Consider the following 21,587-nt stretch of genomic DNA (forward strand, 5'->3'; position numbering starts at 1 on the left):
GGTGATGCTCTTCTCCTACAGAAAGGCGCGCCTTGCTTCAAAGTCCAAAGGCCCTGGAGACCTGAGAACCTGATCGCACAACAAGCAGAATTTATTCCACCTCCACACAGTCTTCTTTTTACCTGAGCTAATCTTATGTTCTAGAAACACTATTCATTACTTTTGTTCTAATGGTGATCTTTCCTATGACTCCTACTGCATTGACTGCATTCATAAGTTAACCTGTGCTTAATGCTTTATGTATGAAGGTGGATAATAGAAATGCGTGTAATCATTATTAATATGTTTTATATATTTTTTTGTAATTCCTACCTGTGTAAATAACATTTCTACACTGTACATTTTACTGTGAACGTTAATTTTCTTAGTTTAGTTAATCCGTTTTTGTGTTTCTCTCCCCAGGATGTGAAGAGCACATTGAGAAGGTATGACTATCCTCTATTAACAGCTCACCCTATAAAAAATGAATGAAGAGCCTTTACAATGACTTATTTCACAATACCGTTTACTCATAGATTTGTGTCCCACAGGTGAGCCCATGTCATAATAAGAACATATTAACGTCTTGTTAAAAGATTAACTTAAACAATTAAAACTCAATTTCTGCGTTGATACAAGAAACTTACAGGACCAAAACCAACTGATATTAAAATATATCAGAAACCGAAGCTGGTGCAAGTCACTGCTTTCTGCTTCTGACAGACCCTACTAAAGAACTAGCTACATAAAAAAATAGAAATGCACTCAGCAACAGTTGTTGGTATAATAGGGCAGGTCTTACTTGTCGAAAGTATTTCCCTCTTAACAGTGGCAAAATATATTTTTGTCGTAACAAACCATAATGATCACAGAACAGGACAAAAAGTATTGTATCTTGCGAAGAAAAATTTCACAACTGCAGGGGCCCAAGATACAACATTATTTCACCCCTGTGGTTCCGCAAGCAACCAATGCAGTAAATTAAACCTAAGTCTCGTTAGGAGGAAACCATGATAAGGAATTGTAGCTGTTGAGCGATAAGGCTCAGTGGAGGGGCAAGACATTAATAAAATATATACTCGAACTGATGGTTTGCAACGCTCTAAAGTTTCTTTCTCTGCTTGGATGACAGAAAGAAAATGTTTCTGAACCTAGCTCAGGTCTTTCTTTGTGATCTTATCTAGGGGCTAATATAACCTGTAGCGTTCAAGTTTTCCTGCTAAAGATTTGAAGTAGCTAGCCTATCCAGGGATAGGCAATCTTATAGGATTATCTGGTTAAATTCTAGGCCAGAGTTCATTCAGATCCTAATCCACCTTAATAGTGGATGAAGGGCCAAAAGTTCTGAATTATTTATTGTTTTTTTTATCCCAGGTTGAAGCGAATGCTCCCTCGCTGGCTAGAATCCAAACCCTGATTCTCTTATTCGCTGACGACACGCTGCTGATCTCCAAGACCCAAGCGTGTTACAGAAACTCCTGAATTGTTTCGATGAGTTCTGTCTCACTTGGGGTCAAGAGATCCACACTACCAAAACTCAACTGATGTCGTTTAACCCTAGCGACTGTACGTCTTGGAAACCCCATGTTAATAAAGCGGCCCTAAAGCTCAAACAAATTTTGGGGGCAATATTTAAAGAATATTGTGCCTTCTATACAAAACCCATTCCACCTGCGCGCGAGATCTACGAGGCCAAGGCGCTGGGATTGGTCCTATATGGGACAGAGCTGTGGGTCTCCTAACATTCAGGTATTAACCAGAGTGGAAAACAAATTCATACAAAACCTTGCCTTTCTCCTCCCAGCACTCTGTTATTTCCGCTCTTTCTGGAAATGGGAGTTAGAGGGCTAGCAGGTAAAGCTAGGTTATGCAACCTTTTGTACTGGAGGCGCCTACAGACCACCCCAGAACTTGCCCATTATGTTACAGCCCTTCAGGGTGTAATGGAAGCTAACAATTCTCTAAAGTTCCTTGGCTCATGAACATCAAGGAGATGCTTTACGATCTTGATCTGTCTGAATTGTGGGAGCATCCACCAGTCCTCAATTTTCCGTGTAAGGGTTCACTGAAGCAGCTGTACTTGGCAGTTACAGCAGCTAGTGACTCTAGGAAGGCTTCTTCCTTAAGTTGTCCAGTGATTTTCTTGAGTTTAAGTCTCTGTGTGGGTATGAGTCGTTCCGGGACCAGGTAAATATCTTCATGGATAGGAAGCTATATTTCCAGTTCGGAGTGGGCGCTCCCCCGCTGAGAGCTTTTACCTCAAAATAGACTTGCATGGGCACTGATATTTCTCCTGTTTGTAACTCTCCAACAACGTAAGAAAAGTGGCCTCTGCTATATCTTCCTTGGTAAAGATCAATTAAAAATGTCCTGTAGGCTTTGCCGGGGTACTATCAGGGGTGTCCACTGTCATGCGTCCATATATCCCCTGAATGTTTGTCACCCATGTGCCTGAGGTAATGTTACACTCTAAAACACTTTTGCCACCCCCCGCCCCCCACTCCCCATTAAAAAAGGGATGGTTCACAATATCCTAAAACCTGGCACTATTTTATTAAAACATTTGTATCCAGTAGTTGGCCCGAGCTACACTTTAATTTCTTTTTTAGGTCTCGCCTAGGCAGCGTGCATGCGCTGCTCTGGGAGGGCCTTTAGCCATCGGTCTGCTCCTTTTCAAGCACACTCGTGCTTGTGCTGGCATCCTCCTTGCGGTAGCGAGTAGCGGCGCTCGTGGTAACCGAAAACATATGGCTCTCGCGCCACTGCTGCTCACTCCCGCAAGGCAGATGCCAGCACAAGTGTATTTGCACGAGTTTCACGCTTGAGTGCCAGCCCTGCATCAATTTAAACGTGTAGCTACTGCCACATTTCTGGGACAATCTATTTATAATTAGCGTGCCCGCGGAGTACGTGAGTGATCGGTAGGGGTGTTGGGACCGCAAAGCTGTGTTTTACATGGAAACCTGATAGAGCATTTTTCAACTCATCCACTAACCTTTGATCTCTCTTGTTCCTATCCGTCCTTGTTACCCGGCCCCTCACCCCAGTCATATTCACGACTCTGCCCCGAGCCATTATGCCCCCTCTGCTCCTCTTGGACAGGTCGATTTCGGGGCCTGAGACTCCGGGAGCACCAGGCCCGCGGGAGGGGCAACGCGCTTGCGCCGGCCCAAAGAAACTACTCTGACGCCAAGCTTAGTCCACACTGCGCCTGCGCAATTCATCAGAACTACTTCAGAGTCGACCCTAGACTACTGGTGACCACTTGCGCTTCACGAGCTGTAGACATCTTGAAGTCAGGCAAGACTTTGGGAGTGAAAGAGCCCTACTAGAATACTGTACTCAAATCAACAGTCGCTTTCTTACATAGTAAAAGTAAAACCAGCCTACAGAAATGCACTTGTGTTTGCATTTTTCAAGATTATACATACAAGCGGTAAAATATCCAATAGAGCTTTAAAAACAACGGTGGTCTTTATCATTTCCAGAGAGCCGCGCACATTTGTCTCGTTCAAGTCAGTTCATGCTGCAAGCAGTCTTTTAAATGTGCCTTGCCCATCTACAGTCAGTTTCTCAAATTTTTTAGTTTGATTTCTGTTCCTCGCACATCTGTTTGTATACGTTTTTTATTTCCAATGAACTCCTCCCCTTCAGTGTGTCGTGGTAGATAGCAGCTTATCATCAGAGTGGGTATTCGTAACGATTTGGTGCGGGCTGTCAGAGTGACTCCACGGGTGTCCTTAATAGCAGCCATGGCGGTACTGATGCGTAGGTGAGTGCAGGTGAGGCACTGTGGTGTAAGGAGTGTGTTAGCCCAGCTGCTGGACCCTTTGCAACAAGCTCTCTTTTGCAGTTTTATATAGCGTGAACTCTACCCGAATTGGAGCGCTTTACGTGAGTACCAGTTACATTACACAAGGTCACATTCATTTTTGGTAGGCAGGGGGAGGTTAAGCGATTTGCCCAGAATCACAGGATGTTGAACTGATACAGAGTCTCGAACCTGGTTCCCCAGCTTAAAAGTCGGCAGCTCTGGGCATTGCGCCATAACTTATGCATGTCCCTTCATGTACTCTCTGACCCTTCACAAAACTGTTTTAGGGTCTAACTTGCTGTAATTTAAAAGGCATATCTCGCCAAGGTAAGCTATTATAACCTATATATGTCAGCACTCTTCGGTGGCGCAATAAGACCCAAACTTCAAGCTGTGGGTGTCGAGACTCCAGACTTGCTTAAAGCCAGTATTAGACCACACAATAGCAAACCCAATACATCGGATTTAAAAGCATTTATATATTCATATATTTTCATGCTTGAGCTCTAGCTGGGGAGCAACAGAACGTTGCACATTATAGGAGGCAATGTAAGAAAATGCAAGACTGTATACATCAAGTGGAGGCTTAAATCTATTTTTCACATGCATTTACACTAGTATTTATACGTTTACATTTTAGGCGCAGTGTAATTTAGTGATTTACTCAGAACTACACAATTTTCAGTCAAATGCCATGCTGGGTTCAAACCAAAGTCCCCAGATCGACAGCATAATCTCTAGACCACACCTCCTTTCTTAATTGATGCAATAATGCATTCAAAAATAGGTTAGGAGTTCAGAACGTAGTTGATAATTCTTAATATGATGGCCCTCATCAATTCTTGTGCATAGTCACATTCTATTGATATTTTACGATAGGCCTTAGGCTGTGTTCCTCACGCTATCTAGTGAATAAATCGAATGCAAATTATTTTGGTATGTAGGTATTATACATAGTTATCCCCTTGATTACAGTGTCTCTTGCTTAAGTTTCAGGAGTGTCTATTTGCATATCACAATGGTTTAAAGTCATGTATATATATATATAGAGAGCGAGGGGTAGGGGACACAATCTGGCTAACTGTGAAATATGTTCTGATATTACCAACAAGGGGTTCTGATGACATCATAAATCACAAGGCCAAAGGCCAAGTGGTTTCTAAATGTCATCAGCACCTGAAGATGGCAATATAACACGGTTTTACACATGGTATGCACTTGTTCATAGTCCTTTAGTTTTTTTGAGGTAGCTAACTTGAAATAGCAGCTTTCTTCAAAGTGCTTATAACAATGGGCTATGATCAGAATGAGAATGTTTGTTTTGTTTACCTGTCACAAATACATTCTTAAACAAGCATTTGCAATGCAATAGGTCTCGCATTTACGCGAGTTTGAGCTATTGACATTGCAAATGACAATGCCTTTTATTTTTGTTTTTAAAACATAAATAAAAGGCATTGTCATTTGCAACGTCAATAGCTCAAACTCGCGTAAATGCGAGACCTATTGCATTGCAAATGCTTGTTGCAACCTGTGCTGTTCATTTTTACAGGTATTTACGCTTCCCTGTACATTACAAAAATAATAATGACATCCTTTGACACTGCCTTTATCCCATGGGTCAAAACTGTCATTTATTTCACTTTGCTTTTCTTTCTTTCACTGCAAAACAAACCCCATGTTAAAAAGTAAGCAGCAATTTGTTAGAAGACATAGTTGACCTCTGTCTTTGAACAGAAGCGAACAAGACAAGAAAAATACAGAATTTCAAGGCATCTTTATTTAGTTGATGTTGTTGCACCAAGGATATTGTGCTGCATAACTAAATTCTTATAAGGTCCCAAAAGCGATACCTATTGGCTATGCCAATGCTTGTTTAAAGGGGGCCTCAAAACGGGTCTATCGGGCTCTGGTTTGTGCCCTGGCACAGGCAGTCTGTGCAGACAGCAGGCACATCGATGTGTGCTGCTCACACAGCTCACTTGTCACCAGTGGAGAAGTTACGGCATGACGTCATGCCAGGAGAGTGTTGTAGGGGGAAGGGGAATCCTATAAAGAGAGTCATTTTCTCTCTGGATTTCCCTTTTCTTTTTGAAACTCAGGAGCAGCAACATCGCCTTGGTGTGACCAGGGCTTTCAGTGGAAGCTTTTTCAATATTATATACAAACCATTGTGCTGCTTATTTGTCTTATGCAACTAACAACCATTGACAAAGCCAATAGTCCTGACTTGTATATATGATGTGACTGGTTGAATCATATATCTGGATGCTATGACAGAAACAGCAAAATGCAATTCAGGCGGCACACTATCCTAAACAGATTTTTAGCTTACGTGTTTTAAGCCATGCCCATAATTACATTGGACACGCCCCTATGAGAGACCCCCCCTCCCCAGTTTCATCCCACTTAAAGCCCTGGGTGCAACGTAGGGGTGGGGAGGGTGTTAAGTCGATGAATAAAGAGGTTTAGTGAGGCGTTATAGTTTTGTACAGCAAGGTTGCCTGGGGAATGAATCCGTTAAAATGTGATGTGCACCTGTTCATTGAAGTGCCCTTTCCCACACAATATCGGTTGTCATTGGTCGGTGCTGATGCCCTCTCGCTCAATTGGAAACAGAGAGCTGGGACGGTGTATGTTTTATGCACTTTCTGCAGTGCCCTCTGTGAAAATCAGACTTGCTTAATAAATGCCAATGGGGATTTCTAGATCTCTGGTATGCAAAAGGGCCCGCTTTGACTGTTTCTAGCACTGAAAGATATGTGGGCGCCTCGAGAAAAGAAAAACAGAAGCCGTGATCAGTGCCCCATCAGGCGCTCACTCACATGCGAACCGCCATTATAGGACACGAGTGAAATGCGCACAATAATAGAGTCTAGCATTGTAGGGTTGCCTTGGAGAGTTTTTTAAATGTCAAGACGATGCCCTTTCATATTTCGTTTGTTTCCATAACTCTGATAGAGCTGGCAGTCGGATAACAATAGCACCTGTTGTTCACATGCCAAGAGGCAATTTGGCTCGTGGTGTCTCGTGGTGAAAAAAGATTTCCTCAGCTTTATTTGGTTCGTTTCAGTCTTAATTTCTAAAAGTTTGTTTTAATAATTCCACTTGCATTACATTGCCTACGCGCTTCGAGTTGACATTATTCGTCAGGGAAAATAAATTTGTTTTCACAGGTATTTGATGAAACATAATTACTAGTAAACGGGTTTATACTGCATCGGAAGCCTGGCCCCTGATTGGTTGATAGTGTCGGGTGTAGTTTGGGCTCAGCTGGAGGTGTTTGAGGGGGTGCAAGAGGTTCCAAGACGTGCTTCACACATGGTGTAGTGAACGTCACAGTGTATATGCACAACGTATAGTTGAGAGTGTGAACACTAGGTACAGGTGATTCCTAACATGCCTTTTTAATGCGTTTGACATTTTTGGATGCAAATATTTGCTATTTGCCATCAAAGTTGGTTCAGCGCGCTCAAAAGCAGAAGAATGCACATATCTGAAAAGTTTGCCTCCTCTCATTAACGACAGAGGGTCGGCGTGTGGGAGTGCAGGCGGGGCTGGGGAAGCAGGGTCACTCATCCGAGGGGCACCTTCTGGAAAGCCAAGACGTGGCGGGCTGCAAGATGTCTCCTCTCATTAACGACAGAGGGTCGGCGTGTGGGAGTGCAGGCGGGGCTGGGGAAGCAGAGTCACTCATCCGAGGGGCACCTTCTGGAAAGCCAAGACGTGGCGGGCTGCAAGATGGCACCCGCAGGCAGCGCGGAGCGAAAGTGACGCGGCCGCGAAATTGAAAGTGATTGGGATTACGATCGCGTGCGTGCTACGGAGGAAAGACACATGACGCTGCGCGCGTGCACGTTCACGTGCACTGTACCTTTAGGCCACGGCAGCACTTTGAAAAGCCTGTATACAAAATGTCTCGGCCAGATCAGCGCAAGCGCTAGATCAGGCGAGACCTAAAAAACAATGGGCTATGGTGAGGTCTGCAAATGTATGCATTTCTGTGGGCTGCCGAGTTTAACACATAACTATAGATTTACTGAGTTTGCCACATAATTTGCAAAATATGTCAATTTCACCAAAAACAATTCTAGTTCAAATTGAAATGTGCCACATAATTTTCATAGTTTTTTGCATAATTGAGATAACTCACATTAGGGATTCACTTTTTTAGGGTTCTCCTGCAAATCGCTTGTGCTGTGCTGGTTAAACATATGACGCACACCTTTCATTACATACGTGTGTACTTTTAGACTTGCTTTCTGTTCAGCGCAATGTTTTAGATGGTGCATCCAACTAAATGTGTTTTTCTCTGTGATTTACAAAGGAGAGCAATACTAAAGTGGCTTCCTGTACTTCAGTGCTAGACAAAATATAGAAGTGTTGTTGGACAACATTTTGAAGAGGAGCTTCAGGACAGCATGATTTTCATTAAGTTCAGCTGGAGTTCTGACATCGGTGTATGTCGTGTGCAGAGTAAAATACATGGCCAGGCTGTGCTGCAGTAGAATATAAAGTTTAATGTGCATCATCTGCCTTATGTGCACTGCATTGTGAGAACCGCATGGTGCACGCAGTGTTTCGGTAGCTTGATGTAGGGTGTGTGTGTCTTCCCTCTCCCCTACTGAGAGCACAGGCTCTCCTTATGCTGCGGACGAGTGTGCACTGTTCAACCATACACTACACATTTTTTATATTAAATATATTTTTTTATAAGGTCGTTCAAATATACATAATCTCACCTTAATTATAGACAAGGTCACAAAAATGCTTATAACAGTTTTTTTATTATTACTTTGCAACATGCTGAACACAAGCCCCACTGCTCAACAACATAGCTGAAAACACATTAGCAAAGCCAATAGCTATGGCTAAACACTTATAAGGTCCCAAAGGCGAGACCTATTGGCTTTGCCAATGCTTGTTATACTCTGCTAGGGCCAGCTTGTGACTCTCTGTGCAAGTGGTGTTCTCAAAATTATTTCTCTGTTTTTTTGCAGAGCAGGTATTGGTGTGCCTTAGAGTAGTTATGGTCAAACCACCTATCTCCACCATGCTTAGTTATACCCTCCACTCTCACAAGACGATTGGCAACATACTCACAAACGCTAGTAAAAGCACTCACTAAAAGGTCTGTGTGCGGGCATCTTTCTGTACACAAGCTAATGTCTTGACCACACTTGGGATGGAGGTTATTTAAAAAGGGGTCCAAAGGAACCTTGTTCCATTTTAGTCTACAAGCTTGATCCCGAGGTATCATATCAATATCACTAGGTCCTACTATAGGATAGACTTCCTCTCCTGTTCTCCCTACAACAACTAAAAAAGAGTGGTTTATGGTCACTGAACTGGTTCCATGTGACTTCATAATTCACAACATAGGATATCAACAAGGCAGATATCAATATTAATCAATGGTTGAGTTAGAACCTCTATCTATAAAGGTGGGAATATCCCCACCGTCTATATTGGATAGTATTTGCCAAGGGGGGCGTGGCTAGCAGGGACAAGATGCGCTTTCTAGTGAGGCTCTGCATACCTACCCCATTATCAGGAACCAATCCTGGTTACCAGTCAACATCAAGCACACCTCCCTGCGCCATCCACTTTCCCAGATCGCCTGGAGTACATAGAGCCGCTCCTCAAGCAATTTGGTGTATTGGGACGGGAGCGGCGCTGGAGGCCAAGCTGAAATAACTGGAGGCGCTACATTCCGCCACTACCTACCTTCTTTGACCTGGTAGACGGGGCTGGGGTAGGGTGAGTTGACACGCACTGTTTAGTGAGCAGGAATGCTGCTAGATGGCGCGCCATACTGCAATGAGGCTTGGAGGTCAGGCTCAGGCCTCACCACTATTATAAAGCCAGGCCTGACACCATATTACTGCTTGGAAGACACGCAGCTATCCCTCCTGATTTGTCTGCTTCCGTGGCAGCGAAACTGCACTCTGCTGCTTTGTACCTGATTGGGGTCCGTGGGTCTGATTGGGCCCAGCCCATATCTCTGGGGAACGTGGTGATGGCTGCTGGAGGCGACAGGGCCTGGGACCGGATTTTGCCTAATTCCTACTGTTGACAGCGCCTTCCCATAAGGCCACACAACTCCTCCCTCCATTGAAAGCAGTGCGCTATACTCCAATGCCTCGATCTGCTGAACGGTGCCAATTGCCCTCTTTCCATTGTGCTTGTAGGGGGCATTGAACATTGTCCTGACCACTGTGCCTCACACCTCTGCTTTGTCTTATGTGCAGTGGGGACGAGGGGGGTCTTTCAGACACTGACTGGGCCTATTTTTGTGCGGCACAACTCCTGCACCTGGCTGCCGTCTTGCCTCAATTCCCTGACTACACGTATGTAATTGGCATTAGAGCACCATTGCCTCTCCCAGCACAGACACTTCTTGTGGTCGTCTGACCCTGGGGCCATCTCCCCCTCTCCTGAGTTGCTGGGACCCTCTTCTGCTGCCCCCACACTGTCTCACTATTAAGGCACTATATTAATTGAGCTCAAGTCCAAAACTGTCGTGCAGTGAGGTGGTGACGCAATACCTGACAGGTGTCTGCTGCTTTGCCTCCTTCAACCCCCCTCAAGGATTCACCTACAATTCCACTCAGCCTAATCTGTGCTGCTCAATTGGTGTCAAATAGGTGGTGCACCCTGTGCCTGAGTTGCCCAATGGACACTATGCTTATGACTCGTGGCTGTGGACTCCGTCCTGCTTAACCCTCTGACTTCATCTCAACGACCAAAGTGCTTAGTACTAATGGCAACCTGCCTACACCGCCAAACACTGATACATCTCCCTTGAAGGAAGCATGGTGTTGGAGCTGTGCAAGCAGGCGGGAGGTGCTGAAATCTCTGGTGGCACATCGATGTTACGCAGCACCGCATGGCTGAACTGTGAAGCCACAAGACGTGAAACTGCGTTATGGGGCGCCTATGATCAGCTGCTCACAGCACACCTACACATTCTGCCATGGCTTATGGTACAACAGATGGAGACACTGGCATGCGGAAGCCCCAGGCCATTCAGCAGCACTTAAAAGCACATTTGACACTCTCCTGGCTACCAACGAGCTCACCAAGACCTACCTAGAGGCCAGATTTGACAATGTTGTCGCAGACCTTGCATTGCTGCATGCAGACCTGCAAGCTTGTTGACAAGGTCAGCTCAGCCGAGCAGACCATAGCTGACATTCAGCCTACAAAATCTTCCTTGAAAACACTAACAGACCTGGTACATACACTGGAGCAAAGAGCTGAAAATGCAGAGGGAAGGTCTTGGAGGAACAATTTCCGTAAAGTAGGTTTACCGGAGGAAAGGCAAAGTTGAGATGCTGTTACATATATGGAAGGCTGGATACAAGACCTGCTTCCTCCACAAGTTCTGTCATAATGTTTCTCCATCGAACGTGCACATCGGGTCCCTGCACGCAGACCTCCACCTGGTTCTTATCCAAGACCTCTGGTGCTCAAGCTGCTGCATCTCCGAGATAGAGACTCTATCCTACATGAAACTAGAAAACCCTCTGAAGTGACAATACGCAGCTCACGCATTATGTTTTTTCCTGATTACACAATAGCAGTTCGGCAATAATGGAGCACTCTCCTTGCAATAAAGCGACAACTCAGAGAGCTAGACTTGAAGTATGCGCTCCTCTTTCAGACGCGCAATCCAGTGGTTGCTGCTGGTGACACACACTTCTTTGACTCCCCAGAAGAAACCAGGTGATGGCTGGAGTCCTACGGCCCCCATGCTACTCGACTATTGCTATCAGGCACTAACATGAACTACAATACTGACCTGGGCCGCCGCCGCAAGTGCTGCCCCAAGACCCGGCAACCCCCAAGGCTGTGCCGGACCTGGAGCAGATGATCACAGAGAGCCAGCAAGCATTGGAACATGCTGCTGCATTCTCGGAAATATCTCAACACTCGAGCCCTGACCCTGAATCACTTAATTCCCTTAGTGATGATACTTCTACTACCACCTGGCCCTCCAAATCGAACTCGGTCCCTCGTCCAGAGGTGACCCAGCAAACATCCTACGACATGATCTAATGTCTTAATCCTTGTACTTAATTTTCCTCATTACAGTTTTGTGCTACTATGTTTAAATTGCATGATATGGTCCAGCTTATGTATGCACTGATGATGTAGCTACATTCATGGTTGACAGCACTATTAAGGAAATATTTGTACAAATTATCTATGCAAGTGTGCGCCTGATCCTGGTAACCAGAACTACATTCGGTCTAGCTGATAAACTGGTAGCTGTTACTGTTTGTGACACAGGGGATTTATACAAATGGTCTTCCCTCCCACTATTCCCCCCCACATAGATATTAGTTAAAGGACACATACACATTATGTCCTGGCTTGAGCAGGCACCCAATTGGTGCTCTGCTCATCTGGTATTCAAAGGTTCTTTCTGCACTGAGCTGATTTATTGCTTAATTTTCCACATGTTTCACAGCACTCACGCAATCTCTCTATGCTGCTCACATGTACATAACTTTGGCTCCATGTTGCTACACTGGCAGTTGCTTCACCTCTCTATAGGGAAATGGTGAATATTAAGATACTGACATGGAATGTGCACAGTACGTTCCATGTCACTCAGTGCATACCACGCTGCTGCAAAAGTCCCATTTGACATGGCCAGAGGCGACTAAACTCCAGCGTAGGTGGCTGCGGCAGGTGATTGCCATTGGCTTCTCCTCGTATGCTCGGGTTACGACAGTCTGGATCAGACTGGGAGTACCATTTATAACAGTAAGTGGCAAATGACCCAGAGGGTAGATATACCCTTGTCTCTGGTAGATTGGAAGACCAGTGTGTACTAATTGGTAGCCTCTATCCCCCCATTACTGATCAAACAACATACTTACATGCCCTTTCTGGGTCCTTTCGAAATGGAATGGAATATAGTGATTGCTGGGAGGGGATTTTAATAGTGTGCTTGATGTCAATCTAGAGCAATCGTTTTCTTCACTGCCCTGCACTGCTGCCTCATCAAATGGATGAGCATTAACCAACTAGCTACACTACTGGGGTCTTATAGATCTTTGGAGCACCCGTAATGTTACTAAAAAGGTATATTCCTTCTACTCTGCACCACTTTCCCTTGATGTCAGGATAGGCAGATTAGTGGGTATGTCTATACTTGCGAATTGATTACCTAGGTCGTACCCATTCAGACCAATATTTACAGCTTACGTGGCCTACGGGTATTCCTCTGGTTCCCACTTAGCGATTGCAGCCAGCAGCCCTGAATGCCCCTTCCTTCCTCTCTTCCGTGGGCATGGCTAGAGATGTATATTTTGACTCTGCTAATGCCATTACGGAGCCGTGCTCGATAGAATGGGATGCATTCAAAGTGACAATTTATATGTATCTGGTTATTCACTTCAACATCCTCAAAACTCTAGACACTGATATACTACATATCGAACAGATGCTGTTGGGCTTTTATAAAATGCTGCTGTGAGTGATCCTTCTGGCAGGTCACACCTGGCAGTGGCACAGGGGGAACACACAGCTCTCTTGGAGCGTTTGGGATGCCACAATTATGCTGCCTGTTCGGCCAAAACACATACCGTTGCGGAACTCCGCAAAGTGCAAAAAAACTGCTACACGGAGCTCCACTTGCGGCGTAGTGCGTTAGATAAATACCTTTTAGCATTGATTTTCAGTGTCGGGTGTTTGTCCGCACTGTGCAATCATCGCAAATGGCACCATGCACAACGCAAGCGGGCACTGCTTCCTTTCTGCCGCTCAAGTAGATTTTTTATTGGAGCGGTAGCTTTCTCAACGCGAACGGACGGTTTCTCAAAGTGAGCGGTTGCAAGCATACGCGACCACTCGCAATCAGAAATCCAACCGCCTTCGTTGAGAAATCTCACCGGGAGCTTGATTTTCCACGCTCGCACTCGCCAACTTGACGTTGATGATCGCAAACGAGGAACAATCTTGTCTGGAGGTGGATTTTCCTTGCTCGCGCTAGCCAACTTGACGTTAATGAGCGCAAGCAAGGAAAAAAACTCTGCTATGCATAGCGGAGTTTTTCCGAACTCTGCGAGCTCCACGTAACACGGTGTACAGAAAACTCTTGCATACTCCGCTAGTGGGGCTGAGTTTACTACCCAGGCTTAGTTCTATAAGGCCTACGCCCCGATACTGGTACCCCGATTACAGGCTTTATATGGCAATGAGGACCTCTTGTCTCCCAGCCTCCCTATGAGAAGCGCTTCTACTTACACTGCAAAAACCTGACAAAGACCCGGATGTTCTCAGCTCCTACAGGCAACTGGCCCTATTTAATACAGATTATAACTGGCCCTATTTAATACAGATTATAACATTTTAGCAAAGGTATTGGCAGATAGGCTATCCCTATTGACCTCAGCATTAATACGCACAAATCAAAATGGGTTAGTCCCAACCCGCACCACCTGCCTCAATCTACGGTGTTTTTTCACATACTGAAATGCGCCCCAGCGGCTTGGCCTCAGGGAGGCTGTTTAGCATTAGATGTGGAACTTGTCTTTGACTCAATAGAATGCCCCTCCTGCTAGCAGTACTACCTCATTTTGGTTTTGGAGCCAGATTTCTTAGCTATGTCAGGCTGTTATATATGTTACCACTAGCCAGGTGAAGACTGTCCCCCTTATATCGGAACCTATGTATGTGGAACGTGGCACAAGACAGGGATATCCCCTCTCTCCAATGCTTTTTTTCTTAGCAGTGGAGCGGCTGGCGCCCCAACTTTATGCTCGATGTGGCGAATGGGGTATACTTTAGGAGGCAGCATTATTTGCAGATGACCTGCTAATATGTGTAAGAGACATCTCCTCTATCGCTGCTGAGATTGTGTGCACTCTTCGTAAATTTGGTACTCTTTCTGGCCTGCGGGTTAATTGTTCATTCCTTTTAACATCAACTGTGCCCTACCCATACCTTACTATCGACTCGACACGACTCCACTCGCTTGGCAGCCTACTACGTTTCGGTACACTTGGGGATACAGGTCTATCATTCCCTGGTGGGCCTCTTTGATGGGAATCTGACATGAGCTGTCAGGTCATTAAGGGCCCAGATGGCTTTTTGGAAGACACTTCCCTTGTCGGTAACTGGTTGTGTAGCATTACTCAAAATGGTCGCACTCCCTTGTCTCCTGTATTATTTTGTGAACTTCGCCTTGCATATACATGCTTCCTCTTTTTTCTCTTTCGAAAGTGTAATGAGAAATTTTATCTGGAATACCTCTGGATGTCGTGTGGCGTTGGCAGAATTATATTGGCCTGTGGATCGTGGTGGCCTTGCAGTACCCATCTTTGAGCAATACTATCTGGCAGCACAACTCCAGTGGGTGGCATGTGACTTTCCACTTTGCAGCTATCTGATACAGCTATGCTGCTACCAGCCTGGAGCCTTTGTAGCCGATTACAGCTGTTTCAACCCTGTAATCGACTCCCACTGCACTTTTGCTGGTTGCCTATTGTTGCTATCGAAGGAGCCTCTATCTCACACGCCAAACTTTCCCTTATGCCCCAGCGCTAGTTCTACTAGGCAGGCCGCGGGAAGCATAGTTCACCACCAGAGCGGAATTACCCGAGTGGGATGCCGCTGGAATTCAGACAGTGGGAGAGCTTTACAGGGATGGTGCACTTTTATCTTATGACACCCTAGTGGAGGAAGATGGACTCCCTGCTGGACAGTTTTTGCTGCATACTTCACTTGTGCAAGTGCTAAGTCAAAGCTGGGGTGACTTAACCTACGAACCATCTATCCACCTTACTGTACAATACCTACATGTCCTAGGCCGCGGCAAACACCTGGTATGCTGGCTGTCTGGGTCCCTAAGATCACATATAACATTACCTCTTACATCATTACGCAACAGGTGGAAGATGGACCTGGCCAGCCATGTACGAATAAGGAATAGGATGCCATGTTGGAGGCCCTCTCAATGTCCCCTGAAATATCAGATTCTGGCTGATTCAACTATATGTTGTACACAGTGGCGACTCCTCCACTAAGGCAAACGCAAGAAGGAAGCAGCAAAAAGGAAAAAATAAAATGATAATAACTGAATGTTATTATCATTTTATTTTATCATCCTGCTGTGGCAGTGTACTTGAGGGGGCGGGGTGGGGCTGCAGAGCAGCGGAAGAGTGGTAGAACACCCCTGTCCGTAATGACTGTTGAGTCAGCCCTCTCGGGCCGCCCAAAACAGTCATGCGCATTGCCCTGTTCTCCATGCAGGCTGCATTATAGCCTGCATTGAGAACATGTCCACCTCTCCAGCCCCTGGCTGGCGAGGTGGGCATGGCGCTCAGACGCTCATGGCGCTCAGACCAATCACAACGCTGCATTGCACCGTTGTGATTGGCTTAGGGGTGGGAGCCTGCCTGCCTCCTGCCTGGAGTCGGTCACAGGCGAGCAGGAGAGAAGACGCGGGACCCTGCGGCAGCAAGGTTAGTGTTATTATTTATTTCAATGCAGCCTGCATATGAAGCACTGAATAGTGTAGCGATGGTGTTTGACGATAAGGCCGGTATGATTTAGTTAGTTAAGCATAAGCTCATGTTAAACTTATGCCGGTTTGAAGCAAATACTGTTCGGATCTGTTATTGCAAGCATGTATTATGTGTTAAGGGCCAGCACTTACTAGATAACACTTGTCACCTGTGCTAATACGACAATGCTAAATGTTACATCATTGTGTAGTTAATAGCTTCCCGCTTATTGTTATCATATTGTGCAACACAGTTAATTAGATGCGCTGTATCAGCAATGTATGCAAGAATATGTTTCTTCTTTAATACAATTTAAAAACAAAAAAACGATTTAATTAAAAAATTGGATTGTATTTACCAAGTAAAAATTGGCTAAGATATAATTGAGCAGGTCCCCAATGTCTAGTGTGCTTAAAATGGCCTTTATCTGTAGGTGACTCTCTTTTAGCTTAACAGGTGGCTTGACACAGAGGGATGCTAAAGTCTGACTGGAGTCACAGAGAAACTCATTAAAGGAGGAGAGAACCTACAAGATATCTCCAGATGTGTGGCTCACCGTATTCATAATGACACCACTTAAGACTCTCAAGAGGTTTCTAGCTTCAGAGGTGTGGAGTTTATTGTTTACAAATGTCTCTGCGTCGAGTCTAGTGTGATGTCAGTCCGGTGTTCTAAACAGCCATCAGCCATGACTGATACTATAGATTGATCCAAACTCTGGGTCTGACTTAGAAAGTCTGTGGAGGTAATACGGGAGTGTTCCCCTCTGCCGACTTCTAAATCAGGCGCTCCGTCTCTTAGCTGCATGCTTTTTTTAACCAATCGCGCAGTCCCTTATAAGGAAGCCTCGCCACATCGCCTTACCCGCCGCCCAGAGACTGTCTGTAGGGAGGAAGCCTATTGTTGCTCCTTCTATCGTATACCCATACAAGTGCATTTAGTGCCATTTTCTCCCCTGGCAGATGGTATTTGGATGCCTGCATAATCTCCAGAGACTTACAAGAGGGCATTGATGGCCAATGGATAAATCGAACGTTTATAGAGTTGTGATCAGATAATCCCAAATTACAATTTAGTTATAAACTATTTAAAGCTGCAATTGTAGAAGGATGGAACTTTATGCTGGATGGTTGCTTTATTTCACCCCAAGCATCATCAATAAGTTGTATCCATCCTCTTCTAATTGCTGTTCTAGGTACCAGCGTGTGGGCGTTAACAGCTGGCAACATCTTATAGCTGCTTGCCCCACCTCACCATGTTTTGGAATCAACTGTTTATATTTCTATTTCCAAGCATTAGATTGAACATCTTGTATGGGTATACAAGGAATGACACGCTTATGAGGAGTTTTGAATGTGATTATTTTAGTATCTATGGTACTGTGGCTTGGTCATTTATCTTTCAATAATGGAAGTCCACCGACACACCCCTTATGTGTCATTACCAACAAAAAATTAAGGGAGTGAGACTTTTTGAACTGACGTATGAAAAATTGAAGATTCAAGTAGCCAATTAGGAATAAATATGGCAATAGGACTGTTTTTTAACATTATGAAACATTTTAGGGGTTACAGGTTCTTATATGTAATATTATAAGAACTGATTATACGGAAGAACAAGGCAATTTCGTGGAAGGTTTTAAGTTGAATTGGAGATTTTTTTATGGCTTTTTTGGTAACTTACAGTTTTTGAACTCTACCGAATATCCCCCCAAAAATATAATAAATAATTTGCCATATGTCTACAGACCCACGACTCCCTAAAAGATCCAGTATCTACGCCTCTGTGGCATTGCATCAGTTCTATCACTGGGTAAGAGGCTGGATTCCAGTCACCTTCCACGATGAGTTACCCTAAGAAAATGCTTCCATTGGAAGCATCCACAGATCCTATAGCAAGGGGTTTGTCACAAATCCTTAGTTACACAAAGACTTATTTTCCTTCTGTCTCTATCCATGTTTTCATAACCATATGGGGAAGAGACATGCGTGCCACAATTGCTGCCGCACATCTTCTGAAGCGATTAAAGGATTTCTGAAGACCTGTCGTAGCATCTGTCACGGCATGAGTGTGACAGCTGCCCACCCTTTTCAGCTTGATGCCTTCAGTCGGGAGAATGTGGGTCTCCTGCAAGAGAGCTATATCTACTCTGTGGTGGTGTAAATAATTTAGAATTGAATTTCTTTTAGTAAAGTTAGTTAATCCATTCACATTCATGAACATGATGGTCAGCAGTAAGTTCGATGGCACCCCTTGTTCCATACCACAGTATCTAATATGCCGGAGACATGTGAAATGTTAACTGTGCCTATATTGTCCCAGAGAATCTGGGTAGTCCAAGATAGGGGGAGATATATTAAAGGGTTTGTGGTCCTATTAAGGCTTTCTCTGGACTTTTTTGTGTAAAACCTAATCATGGTTCTTACTGAGAGCAAATAGTGATGAGCCAAACTTGGCTCCCACCCCCTAACACTGGGTGCCTCTCCATTATTCTGCGTAGGGCCAATCCCCTCCTTGTCTCCAATAGTGTCTAAAAAGGTTGCCAAGTCATTCGAATCATCTCAATCAGAACTTTGAATTAGTCATTGTCATCATCACTGGGTCAAGATAAATTTGATCCAATTTTCAAATTCTTTTTTATTGTCATGTCATCAGAGAAGTCTGCAGCAATATGGACTATTAGATTGGAATAGGACACCTTTCTGTTTTGCCATCTGGAGCATGAGTCGGGTGTGTTGGTGCATCAGAAAACATGGAACAATAGGCCTGGGTTTGTTCATTGATCAGGAGTGATGGGCTCTGAGTCTGTGCGCTCTCTGGAATTGCTGTGCCCCAGGAAGCATAGTGTGTGGTAGCTGGAGTAAGGACACTTGAAACACAGTCATGTCTCCATTCATCCCTTCCGGTATTCCAAAGAGACAGATATTATCCCTTCGTGAGCAATCCTCTAAGTCGGTCACTTTCCTCTGTGGTTAGCCTAGTTCTGTGCTCCAGTCCATTTTGGAAGCTAAATAGTCTCTTCGGTTCATCAATGTGCTTGTCAGATGTGTCCACTCAAGGATGTATATTGGTAAGATCTGATCTAAGAGACTTGATATACTCATTCATTCTATTATTGTGGCTACAAACATGGTGATCTTGTACCTCATAGCGGCAACCTCTTTCAGGATTGTGGCCAGAGCATTTTCGGCCATCGCCTTGGATTTACTGAGCGATTGGGATGTCCCACCTGATAGCGCCCTAGCAAAGGACAATTGTCTAAACGCTTCTGAGCTAGACTGTAAGCCTGATTCAGTGCAATACACTTAAGATACAATAGTAAGGTAGTGGCCATAGGTGGTGCATAAAGGTATAGGCCACTTTTCCCTGACAGTCATGTAGGTGGGGTGGGATCAAAAATACTTAGTGTAACATGCTACTTAGGGGGGGAGTGCTCGGAGGCAGGGCAGTGTTGCTTATGTGCCAGACTACAGTGGCCTGGTGTCAGCGTTAGGGTTGTTTGGAATGTGAGTTGTAAGCCACCCCAAGCAGGTGCTATTTTGTGCTTTTGCAGATCCCGTATTTCATCCTGGTGCAGTTTTATGGGCTCTACCGTGGCCCAATGGACCACTGTTTTCTGCCATTGTGGAACCCCTGGGAGTGACGGTCCTTTCCATCTTATCACAATTGTGCGTCAGCTGGTATTAAGGCCAGGTCACGGAAGCTGTTGGCCGCTTCCCCTGCCTTCCTTCGTTTATAGAGGCCTTGTTAGCAGCTGTCAGCATCGATGAGGTATTGGCGTCTGGTGTTTCACGTAAGCACCATGCAGACCTCGTACCAGAAGGAGTAGGCAACAGGGCAATTCCCAAATATATGGAGGATGTCTGCTGTGAGGGTGTGACAGCGAGGGCAGTCAGGAGACCCCGTGGGGTAGATTTTATAGAGTCTGGACAGTGGTAAATAAGCTCTGTGTAAGATGTTGTGTTGTATATATTGGAATTGTGCATTGTGTGAGACCGTACGCTGGTATATGAGTGCTCTATTCCATTCTTTGGAATTGGCCTCTGACTAGTTCCCATTCTGCTGGAGGGAAGCTAGTAGGTCTAGATATCTAGCTTGTATGGCTCTAGCAATCCTTGAGATAATTGTCCACCCAGAGCCCATTGTGCATAGTACTTTGATTAGTAGGGAGTTTAGAGATTGCTGAACTGATATGACTTTGGGAGATCACAATCAGGTGCTTGTTAATCAGTAACTGCCCCACCGAGAAGCTTGTCTGTTCAGACAACAGATTGAATGGGATCAAGGTACCTTCCTGAAACCGGATGCCAAGCATGCCACCCTGAGGACTTCCGTGGCTCCATCCACTCCTGGCTCACGGCCATCCTGAAGATGCTTAGATTGTATGGGAATGTTCAGTGCATATAGTGTTGCATTTGAAGAGGCTCGCAGGGTGCACTGATAGCTGCCATATTCTATACAGATCAGATTGTTAGGAGCCGTAGGCAATGTCGACCTCGGGAGCAACAATTCTTGCTCCAAACTCAGGGCATTTTTCCCCTCTCCTGTGCCCACCTCCACTAGGTTGTGGCCAGATAACCAGCAGACTGCCTGCTGAAGCTGTGCTGCCAGGTAATAATGTATGAAAATCAGAGCTCCTAGTCCACCACTGTTGAGCTGCCTTTTGGCTAAGGCTACTCTTTGACTCCCCTTATTCCAGATTAAATCCCCTAGCACACTGTTCAGTAAAAGAAACGTGCTACGGGGGATGGGTATTGGCAAGTTGGCAAATGATACAGTAGCTGCAGCAACATTACCATCTTCCGGAGTGCATCTCCACCTTGCACAGTGAGGGAAAGGGAGTGCCAGAAAGCAATCTGAGGTCGGAGAGAGGAGACTTCCTTCGTGACGTTACCATCTAGCAAATCTTAAGCGGCATGGTAAATTTTGCCCAGATATTGAAACATGAGAGGCACCTGCTCGAATTGGTGGGTATCAACTGTTATGTCTTGAGCTGAGCAAGTTGGATATAGTGGAAACATGGCACGTTTAAGACCAGTTAGCCCCCAAAACCGAGGCCGCCCTGAAGGCACATAAGATTTGAGCTATAGTATTTATGTCGGCCCCTCTGTATGTGATAAAAATGAGGACATAATCGGTGTAGAGAGAAACAGCATCTGTCTCACCATTGATAGATATGCCCCGGGTTCTCCCAGACTGATGGAGACACTGTTCCAGTGGTTTAATCCCCAGCGCAAAGAGTAATGGCAAGAGTGGACACCCCTGGCGCATTC

At 45.1% G+C, this 21,587-nt stretch overlaps 1 protein-coding gene across 1 annotated transcript in view; it reads left to right on the forward strand.

Annotated features, from left to right (window-relative positions):
• Nucleotides 1–21,587, forward strand: part of LOC146830794 (E3 ubiquitin-protein ligase TRIM39-like) — a 152,189-nt gene that overhangs the window by 85,615 nt on the left and 44,987 nt on the right. Inside the window, exon 4 of the mRNA XM_085603788.1 lies at nt 403–425. Coding sequence (XP_085459914.1) covers nt 403–425 — 23 coding nt within the window. The remainder of the gene's footprint in view (nt 1–402; nt 426–21,587) is intronic.

Source organism: Triturus cristatus, chromosome 5_1, assembly GCF_964204655.1.
Source record: "Triturus cristatus chromosome 5_1, aTriCri1.1, whole genome shotgun sequence".
NCBI lineage: Eukaryota > Metazoa > Chordata > Amphibia > Caudata > Salamandridae > Triturus > Triturus cristatus.